The following is a 13,933-nucleotide window of genomic DNA, read 5'->3' as shown; positions in this document are numbered from 1 at the left end:
TTCAACTTGTACCTGAACAGTCACCTGCACTCCCCCCACCCCCAGCCCTAACTCCCAGTGAGGTGTGGAGGGAAATAACCACCTCCCAAGGCAGCCCGTTCCACTGATCATCAGGTTTACATTGAGCCTAAATTTGTTCTCTGCAGCTTCCAATCACTGCTCCTTGTTTTGTTCTCTGGAGCCAAACTGAGCAAATCGAACTCTTCTTCCAAGTTTGGATGCTTGAAGACAAGTCATCAGATCTCCTCCTAAGTCTTGTCAAAGCACAGCATCTCCATTTCCTTCATCTGATCTTGGTTTCCCTCATTTGCTTGGCCACCCCTCTTGAGGCACACTCCAGATTGCCAACATCTTTCCTCAGTGTGGCACCCAGTTCTGAACATATTACTACAGATGGGGTCTGGCCAAGGGAGAATACCATGGGCTTATCACCACCCATGTTCTAGATACCATATCTAAAAAAATGCTCTCAGCTTTTGGGGGCTGCTGACTCCTATTGTTAACTGACATTTGACTTATTGTTTTTGTCTATCTTCCACCTACTTCTTAATGTAAACTCCATTTATGATTTCCAGTTTTGTCTTAGTGTGCCCATAGCCTAACATGGTACCTGGCACATAGCAATGCGGTGCACAAAAAGTGCCAGGTTTGGATTTAGCTGACCTGGGTTCAGATCGAGACTCAACTACTTATTCCCTGTTTGACTTTGGGCAGATCATTTAACCCCTACAGGCCTCAGCTCCTCCTCTGTAAAATGGGTTGGTTGGGCTAGATTGCTTTTAAATGCCTGGTGAGGATCAAATGGGATTGTTGTAAAGAATTTAGCACAATGCCTAGAAAATAGTAGGTGCTAAATAAATGCTGAGAGATGTGATTACTTCCCTTTTATATTAATAACCAGTTAATATGGGAGGAGGGGAATCTAGGTTTTTTTCTTTTCTGTTTCCTCATTCAAAGTCCAAACTTCTCAAGTGCATTTCTGACCTTGCCCAAAGAATTCACCCCACCCACAACATCTTACCTAGGTGGAACTCTTACCCCACCTTGTTCATTGACTATGTAGAAGACAGATCCTTTTGTATAGAGGCAGGAGTGGTCTATCTTGGATGAATCTCTTTTTGTCCTTGAGTGACATGATCAGAGTCACATACCCAGCCCCACTTAAAATAGGCCCACCTCTCATTGTAGTATTTGTTCTCCCATTAGCCAATCAGAGTTGATTTCCACCTGTTGGGAATATCCAATCTTCAAAGGATATATAAGTATTGAGTGGCCTCCATGATTTGGTTCTGGTTTATGAAAGGAAGCCAAATGACCATCATTTTATTAATTATCTGCTAGCCATAATTAACAAAACTGATTACCCAGAAATTATGTCTCTTGGACTTTTCATCTATTACATCCTTATTTTGTAGGTGTAGAAACAAGAGTTTAGAAGAGATTAAAAGCCCAGATCAAGGCCACACAGGTATCAGTGGCAGAGTTAGGATCTGAATCCAGATCCCCACTATTTCTAAATCCAACATCAATTGCTCCTGTTCTGCGCTGCCTCCAGGTTTCTGATCATCCAGGACAGAGGATCGGCCACTATTTTCCACTGAGATTTGGGAGGCTAAGAAGGAGGAAGCCTTTATATTTTTGTTCTGTAAACCTAGGTGATAGGAGCTACATTTGAAAAAAGACCTGCTGCAGTGTCTCGGCTGTTACTCAGATTAGGACTCCACATTTCTGAAAAGTAGGACTTAAGGTTTCAGTGACACGACAACCTTCTGTCGGCCCTTCAGTTTTGATGCACTCTTGGAAGAATGGGCAGCAGTGCACGTCAAGTGGGAAAAGTGGAGTGAATCATCCGTGAAATACACATTGCCATAGAGAAGTGGGTGTACGATAATAATAGCCACTCCTCTCATTTTGTTAATGCTTTATGGTTTACAAAGCCCTTTTATCACAACAATCCTGTGAGGCAGAGAGTGGAAGTATTATTATGCCCTTCCCAAATACCCTCACCCACACAATGACCCAGCTGAAACGCCACCTGCTTATAGAGCCTTTTCTCCCAGTCCGAAAGGATGATAATGATAGCCGACATTTATATCCTGCTTGAAGGTTTGCAAAAAGCACATTACATTCAGTATTTAATCTGAGTCTCACAGTAGCCCTGCAAAGTATGGGTATTATTATCTCCATTTTACAGATAAGGAAACTGAGGTTTGTACAAGTGAAGTGATTTACCCATGTTCATATGGCTAAGTGCCAGAGGTGGGATTCAAATCCAGATCACTTCCAAATCCAGGTCCCACATTCTTTCCACTATACCAAGCTGACTCTCATCTGAGACATGATGCTTCTTTCCTCAGATTTCACATAACTGACTTTTGTTCTCTTCTTAGTGGACATTATTATAAATTATAGTTATCCACATATTGAATGTCATAGCCCCTTATTAGAGAATAAGTCTCATAAAGACAGAGACTGTCCTCTAATCTTTTTATCCCTTCTAGAATCCTGTAGAGTACTTTGCATGCATAAGGCACATAATATTGATTTCAATAAATCCTCAGTTAACTGGATTGCCTAGGTACTGGGAAGTTTTAGCAGTTAGGTTACTTTCATCCATTTGAGCCTGATAATAGTCCTGTGAGGATGACAGGGCAGGGATTATTCTCTCTACCTTATACTGGGGCATATGGAGGCCCAGAGAAGTAACTTTTACAAGAGTATATGGCTAATAGGGTAGAAATGAGTCTCAAACTCAGGTTTCCTGACTTCTAGGACAGTGCTTTTTCATCCAGGGTTGCAGTAGCTATGGAGGGGGCCACAGCAGGGAGGAAGTAGGGCATGTATGCCACTGTCATAGATAGATGCAGTGAGGTCTAAGGAGAAAGGTATTTTCTGATAGGGGGTTTCAGGAAAAATTTCTTGGAAGATGGGGTACTCAGGAGAACAGTCTTAGGAATAAGATGAATACATTTGAACTAGCCAAAGTCAAAAGAGTTGCCATGAATGGTTCAAAGTCAACTTGGCAGGTCTCCATTGCCCCATGGATCTATGCTTAGCCCTTTGATGCTTAATATTTTTTATCAGTGACCTAGGTAAAGACTTAGATGAAATGCTTATAAAAATTGATAAACAACGTAATGCTTGGAAGGAAGGATAACACAATGGATGGAATTGTTCTTATATTGAGTTGAATCAAATTAGATGAAATTCAACAGGGTTAATTGTAAAGTCTTACATTTGAGTTAGAAAAGGAAGGGCTATTGGGGTAGGAGAAAGAACCAGGAGTGTGATGTCTGTGAAACTGAGAGAAAAATATGAAGCAGGAAGGGCAAAGCTGGCACGTGTGTGTGTGTGTGTGTGTGTGTGTGTGTGTGTGTGTGTGTGTGTGTGTGTGAAATCTTATTTGATCTTCACAACATGATGAAATGGATGGTGTGAGTATTATTATTACTCTTACTTACTGGTGAAGACACAGAAGCTTGGGAAAGCTAAGTACTTTAACCTTTTCAACCAAGCTCTCTCTTGACTCTTAAGTTCAGAGCTTCTTCCACTGAACAGAGATCACAATTAAAGCAAAGAATAAGTTTGGTGTGAGTTACGGAGTAAGAGAAGTAGAAGGATAGGACATTGTGGAATTTCAGAGTTCTGAGTTTTTCTGTTGGTATCATTCTGAGACTGTGTGTGACTCTGTTGGTCTGTAGCTGAAGTAAAACAGAGAAGGAGGTCCTGGAGTGTGGATGGTAGAGGAATTGGGAAATCAGGTTCTTAGAGCAGTAGTCAACATTAATATTGTTACTGGCATGAGATGTGTTGGAGATTGTGAGTCAGGTTCTAAAGTTGGTGGGAAAGTTAAAAGATTGACCTGGAGGCTGGTGGGTACTAGCAACAGTGATGGGAAGAGGTTAGTATAGAAAAACCACAAAGATGTCAACAAGTGAGGGGCAACAGAAGGATGGCAGTGCTGGAAGCAGCACAGGAACAAGCAGAATTCATAGGGATTCATTAAAAGCAGTAGGAAGCAGTAGGACTAGTGATTCCAGGGTTGCATAGAATTGAATAGGCTGAATTGAATTCCAGTAGAGCTGAATAGACTGGATATGAGTTAATCCCAATTCCTAATCAAATTCTAGAGGCTGTGCTATAGACTGCTGGAGATTTTAAGCACAGCATACACCAAAGGATGGAGAAGTGATGCTTCTGTACCACAAGGTCAGCAACATGTATCCTTGAGAACATGTGTTTCTTTCCCACTCTGGTTAGAGGTCACAGGTCCCTAACACAGCTCATCTCCTGAAAGATGGCCTTTGGGAATAAATAAATCTCTATACAAAAGAAAGGCAGGTTATATAAGGAAACTGGTGAGGTGGGTCACACAGGGTATGCACGTATCTAGACATATGTTCTCAGGATTTCAATATTTTAGAAAGCCATCCCTGGAAGAAACACTTGCCAGAAATTAGTCTGTTTTCCCCTCATGAGAAGTCCGTGCACATAGGCTGTTCTGCCACCCATGCTTGAGAACAGACTGACTGTCCCTCTTCCTTTCTTTGTCTCTGTCTCTGTCTCTCTCCTCTTTCTCTTGTTCTCTCTGTCTCTGTCTCTCTGTGTCTCTCTCTCATTCTCTCCCTCCCTTTTTCTCTATCTCATTCTCTCTCTCTCACTTCCTCATTCTCTGTTTCTCTTTCTTGTTCTCTGTCTCTCTCCCTCTCATTCTCTCTCTCTCATTCTCTTTCTCTGTCTCTCTCTTTTTTTTTTTTGGTGAGGCAATCGGGGTTAAGTGACTTGCCCAGGGTCACACAGCTAGTAAGTGTCAAGTGTCTGAGGCTGGATTTGAATTCAGGTCCTCCTGACTCCAAGGCGGGAGCTTTACCCACTGCACCATCTAGCTGCCCCTGTCTCTGTCTCTTTACCTATGTCTCTGTCTGTCCGTCTCTATCATCCTCTCTCTGTCTCTGTCTCATTCTCTCATTCTCTTCCTCCATCCCCCTCTCTCTGTCTTATTCTCTCTCATTCTCTCTCTGTCTCTCTCTCTCTATTTGCCTGTCTCTCTCTCATTCTTTTGCTGTCTCTTCTCTCTCTCTCTCTCTCTCTCTCTCTCTCTCTCTCTCTCTCTCTCTCTCTCTCTCTCTCTCTCTCTCTCTTTCTCCTCCCCTCTTTCCCTCCATCTCTCCCTCTCTCCCATTCCTGGGCTTGGGAACTCACCTTCTCAGTTTCTCAGTGACTTTCTCCAGCTCCTCCTGAGCCCGCCTCAGTTCTATTTCCAAGTAGTGCCGGGTGGAATCAAATTCAGTTTCAAGTTTCTCCAGCTTGTGGGTGGTGTAGGAGAGACGCTTCCGCAATTCTCCCTTCTGTTCCTGTAGAGTGCTGGGAGGAACCACAAAAAAAGAAGAGAGCCAGCTATGAGTCCTTGGGGGAAGTTTTTGTGGCTAGTTTCATGGGACTACTCCAATGGGAGGTGGACGTAGGGAGGGCCTGTGTTTGCTTATTTTCTGAAGGCAATACAACACTTAATGAAGAGTCAGATGCAAGGATGTGCTGGAGCCAACTCTTACCTACCCTTACTAAATTTTCAGTGAGAACATTTACACCCCAGAAGGGCTACAAGTCAAGGCTTAATTTGTTAGTTTGTTGACTGTCTAGACTTGTGAAAGTGATGGAGAAAATATTAATGCAGATTGCATTTTAAAGTGGGATCATGCATTTTGGGGGAGCTGGTTGTAATCCGTTAACCAGCATAGTCCTGGTCAGACTCCATAGAATGTCAGAGGTGAAAGGTAGCACAGAATCATAGAATGTAGGATGTCAGAATTTGAAAGGGGCCTTAAAGTATCCATATCCAAATCCTTCTCTTTACAGAGGAAAAAAGCAAAAAAACAAAACCAAAAACAACAGAGACCTGGAGTGGGAAAAGTGATTTGCCAGGTCACTGATTAGTAGCTCTGGGACTACACTTGTGGAAACACGGGCAGGTGCTCTGAATGTAAGTCCTTTGGAAGAGGAGCTTTGCTTTTGTAGAACTTTGAAGAGATTAATTTATGAGCTCCAGCACTTACTTAATTCTTTTACTAGAGCAAATGACAAGGACCCTTAGGAACTGGTGTGTGGCCTCTTTCCTTCTGCCTACCAAATTAATCTCAGACTCTCAGAAGGAGAATTTCTCTACTTCAATCCAGTACTAAGTAGGAATCTCCTCTGTGACATCCCCGTCATTCAGATTTCACTTACAGATAGATCTCCAGGGATGAGAAAGCCCATTCTACTTTTGGATGGCTCTCATTATCAGAGAGTTTCCCCTTATACTGGCTGAAGTCGACTTTTCTGCACTCAGCCAGGGAGCTAAAAGAAATATACATGTTTCCTTTCAGCTTCCTTTTGGGTTTCACGAATGTCTATATTTAGAGGGAACTGAAATGCTATTAAAAACTGTAAAGATCAAGTTAATACCCTCTTTGAACAGACACTGAGGACCCAGCTCAATTTGCCAGCTAGGACGTTTGCTGCGATAGAGATCGGCTGTTAGTTGGGGCAGAACTGCAGCTGAGTCACCCCTCTTACTGATGATGGGCAGCGACTTGGGGAAACCATTCTGAGACTCATTCATCATCCAAAGGCTGATTTTCTAGGGAATAGACTCATCTTCCTGGGCTATTCTTCATCTCTCCCCTTGGCCACCGGCCACTCCACAGTTTGTCGATTTTCCCCTATGTTGATCTTTTCATTTCTTAGGGAAAAGAGAGTACCAGTATATTTTCCTGAAGCAGATAAGACTCAGTACCTGCCCTCTGAGGCCAGGCAGAACAATTCTAAGCCATTGTCAATAGGACAAACTCTTCAAAGTCTTGAAGACCTCTATTACATTCCCCCTAGCTCTTCCCTGCTCCAGGCTAAACATCCTCATTTCCTTCAGGAGATCTTCCTTTGGCAAAATCTCATGTCTTCTCACTGTTCTGAACATTCCCTTTACAGAACATTTTAGTTTGTGAATGTCCTTCCTAAAATGTTATATCCATTACTGGACAGAATACTCCACTTATGGTCTGACCCTACTCAATTGAAAAAATGCATTTGTATGTCAGGAGAGCAGACAAGGTGATAACTTCACTCATCCTGGTCACTATGTCTCTATTACAGTAGCCTAAAATGCTACTGGAATTTTTGGCTTCCATGTCTTTTTCATATTGAGCCTGTGGGCCACTGAAACACCTTGACATTTTTCTGAAGAAGTGCTCTCCAGCCTTGCCTGTCCTGTCACACACTTGGGTAGATTTTTTTTTTAATCTAAGTGCAGGGCTTTACACACATCCTTATCGGTTCAATTCTATGAATACCTACCTATTCAGTGCCTGTTATGCTGAGCCAGCACTTAACACAGTCACTAGTGCTTAGTAGCTGCTTTATAAATATTTGTTGACTGAGCGCTGGAGAACACAAAGTGCAGATAATTGAATCCTTGAGCCAATGTGGTCTTGCATCATCTTCCAGCTGTTTCATGCTTAAATGCCTTGTCTCCCTAATGAAACTGTAAACGCCTTTAGCTAACAGCAACTATAATAAAAGCTAGCATTTATATAGTGTTTTACAGTTTACAAAGTACTTTACAAATATCTCATTTGGTCCTCACAACACCCCTGAGAGGTAACTGCTGTTATCCCCATTTTACAGATAAGGAAACTGAGGAACAGAAGGGTTAAGTGACTCACTTAGGGTCACAAAGGTAGAAATGTGTCTGAGGTCACATCTGAACTCAGCACAATGCTCCATCCACTGTATTGACTAGCTGTCAAGGATTGTGTCTTTCATCTATTGCAAGTAGCTAGACATACTCATGCAAAGTACTCAGGGTCTTATTGGTGACTGAATGAATATGTATTACAATATAATAAAATTCCTCACATAGCATTTTGAGGTTCAAAAGTATTTTTATATCTGTCATCCAATTTGGTCCTCACACAAACTCAATAAGATGGGTATGAGTATTTTATAGTTAATTTAAATGCTTATATGTAATATATTATTTTATATGTCACATATTTCATTTAAATAATATTTTAAAATTTTATAATTAAGGAAATCGAGGCTCAAAGAATTATTGTCACAATACCCAGGCAGGAGTCAAACCTAGTTTTTTCCTGCTTCCAAGTTCAGCATTCTTTTCCTTATATTATATTGCAGAGTGAACACAAGAGGTATGTAAAGGAATTTCCTCAGTTTCCTAATCTGTAAATGAACATGGTAATAATTATAATTCCTACCTTATAGGACTATCGAAAGGAAAATGCTTTTAAAACCATAAAGCACTCTAGATATGTACACAGTAAAAATCATTGCCACAGCAAAGAACCCCACATCTTCAATTTTTCTCTTCTGAAAGAGTCAGGGCCAGAATGTGGCTTCATTCTCTATTCTACAGCAACAGCAGATAATGCCTAACTTAGATATCTTTGTTAACTCTAATGATAATAATAATAATGATAATCAGAATCATAGATGAAGGGATTTTAGAGGTCATCTATTCTAATTTCTTAATTTTAGAAACTAAGGCCTATGGCAGTAAAATGACTTGATCTGGGTCACACAAGGCAGTAAGTGGTAGAGCAAGAATTTGAACTCAGGACTTCCTACTCCACATACAGTGTACGTATAACTCACATTTCTATTGTTTTATAAAGCCCTTTCCTAATTAGGTAGCTAGCACAAGTATTATTATCCTTATTTTATAACTGGTAAAACTAGGGCTCACATTCTCCCAGCTATAAATATCAAAGCTAGGACTAGAGTTCTAGTCTCCTAATTCTAAATCTAGGAGAATCTAGAAGCAGGCTATGGCAGCTAGATGATACAATGGGTACAGCACTAGGCCTGAAGTCAGGAAGACCTGAGTACAATTCCAGCCTCAGACATTTCCCTAGCTATGTGACCCTGGTTAAGTCACTTAATCCTCTTTGTCTCAGTTTCTTTTCTTTTCTTTTCTTTCTTTTCTTTTCTTTTCTTTCTTTTCTTCTTTTCTTTTCTTTTTTTCTTTTTCTTTCTTTTCTTTCTTTTCTTTCTTTTCTTTTCTTTTCTTTTCTTTTCGCAATTGGGGTTAAGTGACTTGCCCAGGGTCACACAGCTAGTAAGTGTCAAGTGTTTGGTCTGAGGCCAGATTTGAACCAGGTCCTCCTGACTTCAGGGCCAGTGCTCTATCCACTGTGCCACCTAGCTGCCCCTGTCTCAGTTTCTTCAACTGTAAAATGAGCTGGAAAAGGAAATGACACACCACTCTGGTACCTTTGTTAAGAAAACTCCTAAAATAACTGAACAACAAAGATAACAAGAAACAGGCTAGAACAAAAGAGGGTAAGAAACAAAAGCCATGTTAGGAAATTCTTCCCAATTAAAATGGCTCAAGTATGACATTAGCTGATTTTGAGTTACAGGCATTCCTTTAGTCAATCTTTTCCAGGTGAATGGCTCCTAAGTATGATGATATCTCCTTGCTATGTCCATCAAATAAGTCATATCAAGATACCCAGATGTACACATTGGCTCAATCTCTTCTTTCAGCTGAGTTCCTTCATAAAAGAACAAAGATAACTCAGGACTATTTGTTTCCCCAGATATATGTTCCATCTTTGGAAAAACAAAAACAAAAACAAGCACAATGCTATCCCTACTTTTTAAGGTTCAAACTTCTGTGCGTGATTTGGCCTAACATGAGAAGATTCTGATATTTGCGTTTTTAAATGAACAAAGAGCAAAGGAAACTGGGTAGACAAGTCTCCATTCTTTAACATTGGGTAGCTTTGCTACTAAATTGTGAGGCATCAGTCTATTTCAACTTCATTCTAATGACTATACTAATCTTGCCTCTCTCTCCCTTATCAGCTCCTTCCCCCATTTCAATGAAATTCACTGTGAGTTAAAAGTGGACATGAAAGTCAGGAAAACTCATCTAGAATTTCAGAACACACCAATGCATTTAGAAGAAAGGCAATAATCTCATTGTACTCTGCCTTATTCGGATATCTGGAATCCTGAGCTCATTTCTGGGTACCATATTTTAGGTGGGACATTTAGAAGCCAGGATGAATACAGAGGAGGTTAGCCTGGATGGTGAAAGGATATATCATCCAAAGATTTGCTGAAGGACTGGGGATGTTTGAACTAAGAGAAAAGAAAGCCTGGAAGAGCAAGATTGATGCCTTAGCATATTAGAAGGGTTGTAACATGCATAAAGGTTTCGGTCTTGCTTCATGTTGGCCCTCAAACAGGTGGAATGTCCAGGGAGGTAGATTTTGACTCAACTAAGTAACCATTAGAGCTGTCCAATAATGGAATGGAGCTGATTTGTGTGCTAGTGAGCTCCCCTGTCATTGAAAGTATATTGATGAGGGTTCTGTGAAGGGGATTCATAGTTCAGGCACCAATTGCGCTGGATGACTTCTGAAATCCCTTCCAACTCTAAGATTCCACGATTTTATGATTCTAACTAGGCTTAATTTGAGTTAGCTCCATTTGACGAGTATTTGTTAAGCATCAACTGTCAGAGATTCTGCTAGGCACTGAAGATTGAAACACACACACAAAAATGACACCATCCCTACACTCAAGGAGCTTACTCTCTATGCAAAAAATATTAAATTCTAGGCAACTAAGTGGTGCAATGGATAGAACATTGGGCCTGGAGTCAAGAGAATCTGAGTCAAATCCTGTCTCAGACACTTTCTAGATATGTGACCTGGGAAAATCACTTAACTTCTGTCTTTCTGTTTTCTCATCTGTAAAATGTGGATAGTAATAGTTTATGCCTCTCAGCTTTTGTGAGGATGAAATAAGAAAATATTTGTTAAGTACTTTGAAAACCTTAAAATTCTATATAAATGTGCATCCTTATTATTAATATCAATATTAAATTATCATAAGTTAGTACTGATATTAATAATTTAAACTATAAACAAAATAATTTATAGGGGAAGGGTGTTAATAATTGAAAGGATCAGGATAGACTTCCTATAGAAGGTATTTCTCAGGCTGAGCTTTAAAGGAATCTGGAGTTCTACAAGACAAGAGAAAGGGAAAGTATACTGCATGTGGGACAGATCATACAAAGGTAAGAGGTGAAAGATGGAATGTTATTTAGAGGGAACAGCAAACTAAGCTAAGCTGTAAAGTATGAGGAGAGTAATGTGAAGCTAGCCTACAAAGGTAAGATGTAGACACACTGTGAAGACTTTAAGGCAAAACAGAGGTTTGTATTTTACCTTAAAGGGAAGGAGGAACCACTGGAGTCTCTTGAGCAGGATAGTAACATGGTCAGATTTATGTTTTAAGAACATCAAGTGTGGAAGATGGATTGTAGAGGTGTGAGAATGGGGGCAGGGACACCACTTAGGAGGCTACCGCAAGAGGTGACAAAATCATGAACTAGGGAGGTGGTCATGTAAGTGGAGGGTGAAGACAGATGTGAGGATGTGTTGGGATGGGAAAATCAACATGACTTGGCAACAGATTGTTTGGATATGAGGAATAAGGGAGTTAAGAAGAGTTAAATATGATTCTACAGTTTTAAATCTGACTGAGCAGAAGGACGGTGGTCTCCTTCACAAGAAGAAGGTAGAGGTTGGGAGAAAGATAAGATAAATGGATTGAAGTTACAGGAAGATTTATTTTAGCTGCTTAATTAAAAAAATACTATTCAAGAAATAATTTAACAGCATAAATTGTGTACAAAGCATTGTGCTAGGGAGTGTATTGGAAGCTGTCAGGGGATATAACATTTAGACAAGACACACGTTCATTTAGATTTATTCAATCATGGAATGAGCTGCCTAGTGGAGGGTAATGAAAACCCTAACATTATAATCTTCAAGTGAAGATATTTAAGAGTAGTCCTAAGAGATAGAAGTTGAACAAGAGACCCTCTGGGATCCCTTCGCACTCTAGGGATGCTAGGACCAATGGGTAGAAATTCCTGGGAGAGTTAATGATCAGAGTTGTCAAAATGTGGAGTGGGATGATTCTCCCATTACTGGATGTTTTCAAGTAGAAGCTGTGTGACCTTCATCAGAGATGCGGCAGATGCAGAATTCCTTCATGAGCTGGGGGGCTGGACAAGGTAATGGCAGAAATGAACAGTTTCTAGCAGAGGCTTCAGACACTGGGGCTGCTGCTATCTAGTTCTTTCCACAGAGAAAATTGGGCCCTGGGGCAAAATTGTTGTCCTTTGGTTGAGAACCCAGAGACTGTGATTAATCTGCCTATAAACATACACTATGAAGCTATTCTAAGCAATTCATCATCAAATGGAAGTATATGTGCATAAAGGGGGAGAGGAAGAGGGTGGGGAAGGAAGACAAAGTCCTTGGGCCCAGTCATTTTTCACACTTAGAGCAGCAGGGCTTGACAGCAGACAACAGTGGAGTTTTCCTCCCTGTCCCCACTGAGATGTATTTTCCCGATTACCAAATTCACTTTTAAGGAGGACCAGAGGAACATAAAGACAGGAAGGGGATGGTTTAAGGATTAGGAAATGAGAGAGAGAATTCTTTCTTTGCTTTCTTTTTATTTGTTCTATTCAGTAACATATCCACATCAACAACTTTCTCTAATAATAGTTAGACAGAAAACTCCTAACTGGTGTGCAGATGATTCCTAAGCAGATAGGAATCAGTCCAAAGTTTCTCTCAAGCCTTCCCTGGTCTATTTTCATAGCAAAATCTAAGGGAAAGAAGGGACTAGGACAAATGGTGTAATCACAATTTAAGAATAATAGAAAGCCAGATTTGGAAGGGATCTCCAAATTATGAAACCTAGAACATAGAATGTCAGAGCTACAATGAGCTTTAGAATCCTAGAACATGGAACGTCAGGGCTGGAAGGAACCTTAAAAATGATCTAGTCCAACCTCAAGATTGTTCAGATGGGAAAACTGAAAAACAATAATGGGATCTGAGCCACATGAAATCTCTTACCAGTTGTGCTATCTATGTGCTCTATCTATCAAGATTGGGTGTAAAGTGAATTGAAGGATGTCTTTCTGATTTTTGAGGGGCTAGCTCCCACCCTTGGAATGTGTGTGGGTTAGTGTTTCCTAGCCACTTCTTTTCTCCTCTCACAAGGCTGGATCTCCTCCTTACTCATCACTGTCACTCCACTTCTGAGGAGAGATGTGTTCTGAGTATACTGGGGATGGAGTGAAAACAATGAGGACATCTTGACTCAACATCTTCCATACCCCTTATCAAATAACCACAACTAACTAATGATTTTCTCTTTGAATAAATGAAAGAAAAAAACAGGACTGGCTTTAGGACATTCATAAAAATTAGTAAATCAAAATCGCTTTCTCTCTTTTAGCTTCTGACCTCTTGATGACGGTAAAAGAGGAGAGTATAAAAGCTAGCTGGAAGCTTAACATAAAAAACAAAACAAGACAAGACAAGACAACAACTAAGATCCTGGCAACTGGTCCCATCACTTCCTGGCAATTAGAGGGAGAAGAAATGGAAGCAGGGTCAGATTTTATATTCTTGGCCTCAAAGATCATTGTAGATGGTGACTGAAGCCATGAAACTAAAAGACACTCCTTGGAAAGAAAGCTATGGCAAATCTGGACAGCATACTAAAAAGGTCCATATGGTCAAGGCTATGGTTTTTCCAGTAGCAATGTATGGCTGTGAGAGCTGGATTATAAGGAAAGCTGAGCACTGCTGAATTGATGCTTTTGAATTGTGGTGCTGCAGAAGACTTTTGAGTCTCTTGGACAGCAAGGAGATCAAATCAGTCTAAACAAATTAATTCAGGCTATCCATTGGAAGGCCAAATACTGAGGCTGAAGCTTGAATACTTTGGCCACATGATGAAAAGATTGGGACTCATTGGAAAAGACCCTGATGTTGGGAAAGATTGAAAGCGAAAAGAAAAGGGGATGGCAGAGGATGAGAAGGATAGTGTC

General features: G+C 40.6%; 1 protein-coding gene across 3 annotated transcripts in view; it reads right to left on the bottom strand.

The window, feature by feature from the left end:
• The window catches only part of BEGAIN (brain enriched guanylate kinase associated), a 180,744-nt gene that overhangs the window by 62,726 nt on the left and 104,085 nt on the right, over window positions 1-13,933 (bottom strand). For all 3 annotated transcript variants that reach the window (XM_078150413.1, XM_078150414.1, XM_078150415.1), the window contains one exon: window positions 5,203-5,364. In XM_078150413.1, the coding sequence (XP_078006539.1) occupies window positions 5,203-5,364 (162 nt within the window). The remainder of the gene's footprint in view (window positions 1-5,202; window positions 5,365-13,933) is intronic.

This window comes from Phascolarctos cinereus, unplaced genomic scaffold, assembly GCF_003287225.1.
Source record: "Phascolarctos cinereus isolate Bilbo 61053 unplaced genomic scaffold, phaCin_HiC Scaffold_2;HRSCAF=192, whole genome shotgun sequence".
NCBI lineage: Eukaryota > Metazoa > Chordata > Mammalia > Diprotodontia > Phascolarctidae > Phascolarctos > Phascolarctos cinereus.
The sequence above is the reverse complement of the archived record's forward strand: the minus strand, read 5'-3'. Positions and strand labels throughout refer to the sequence as shown.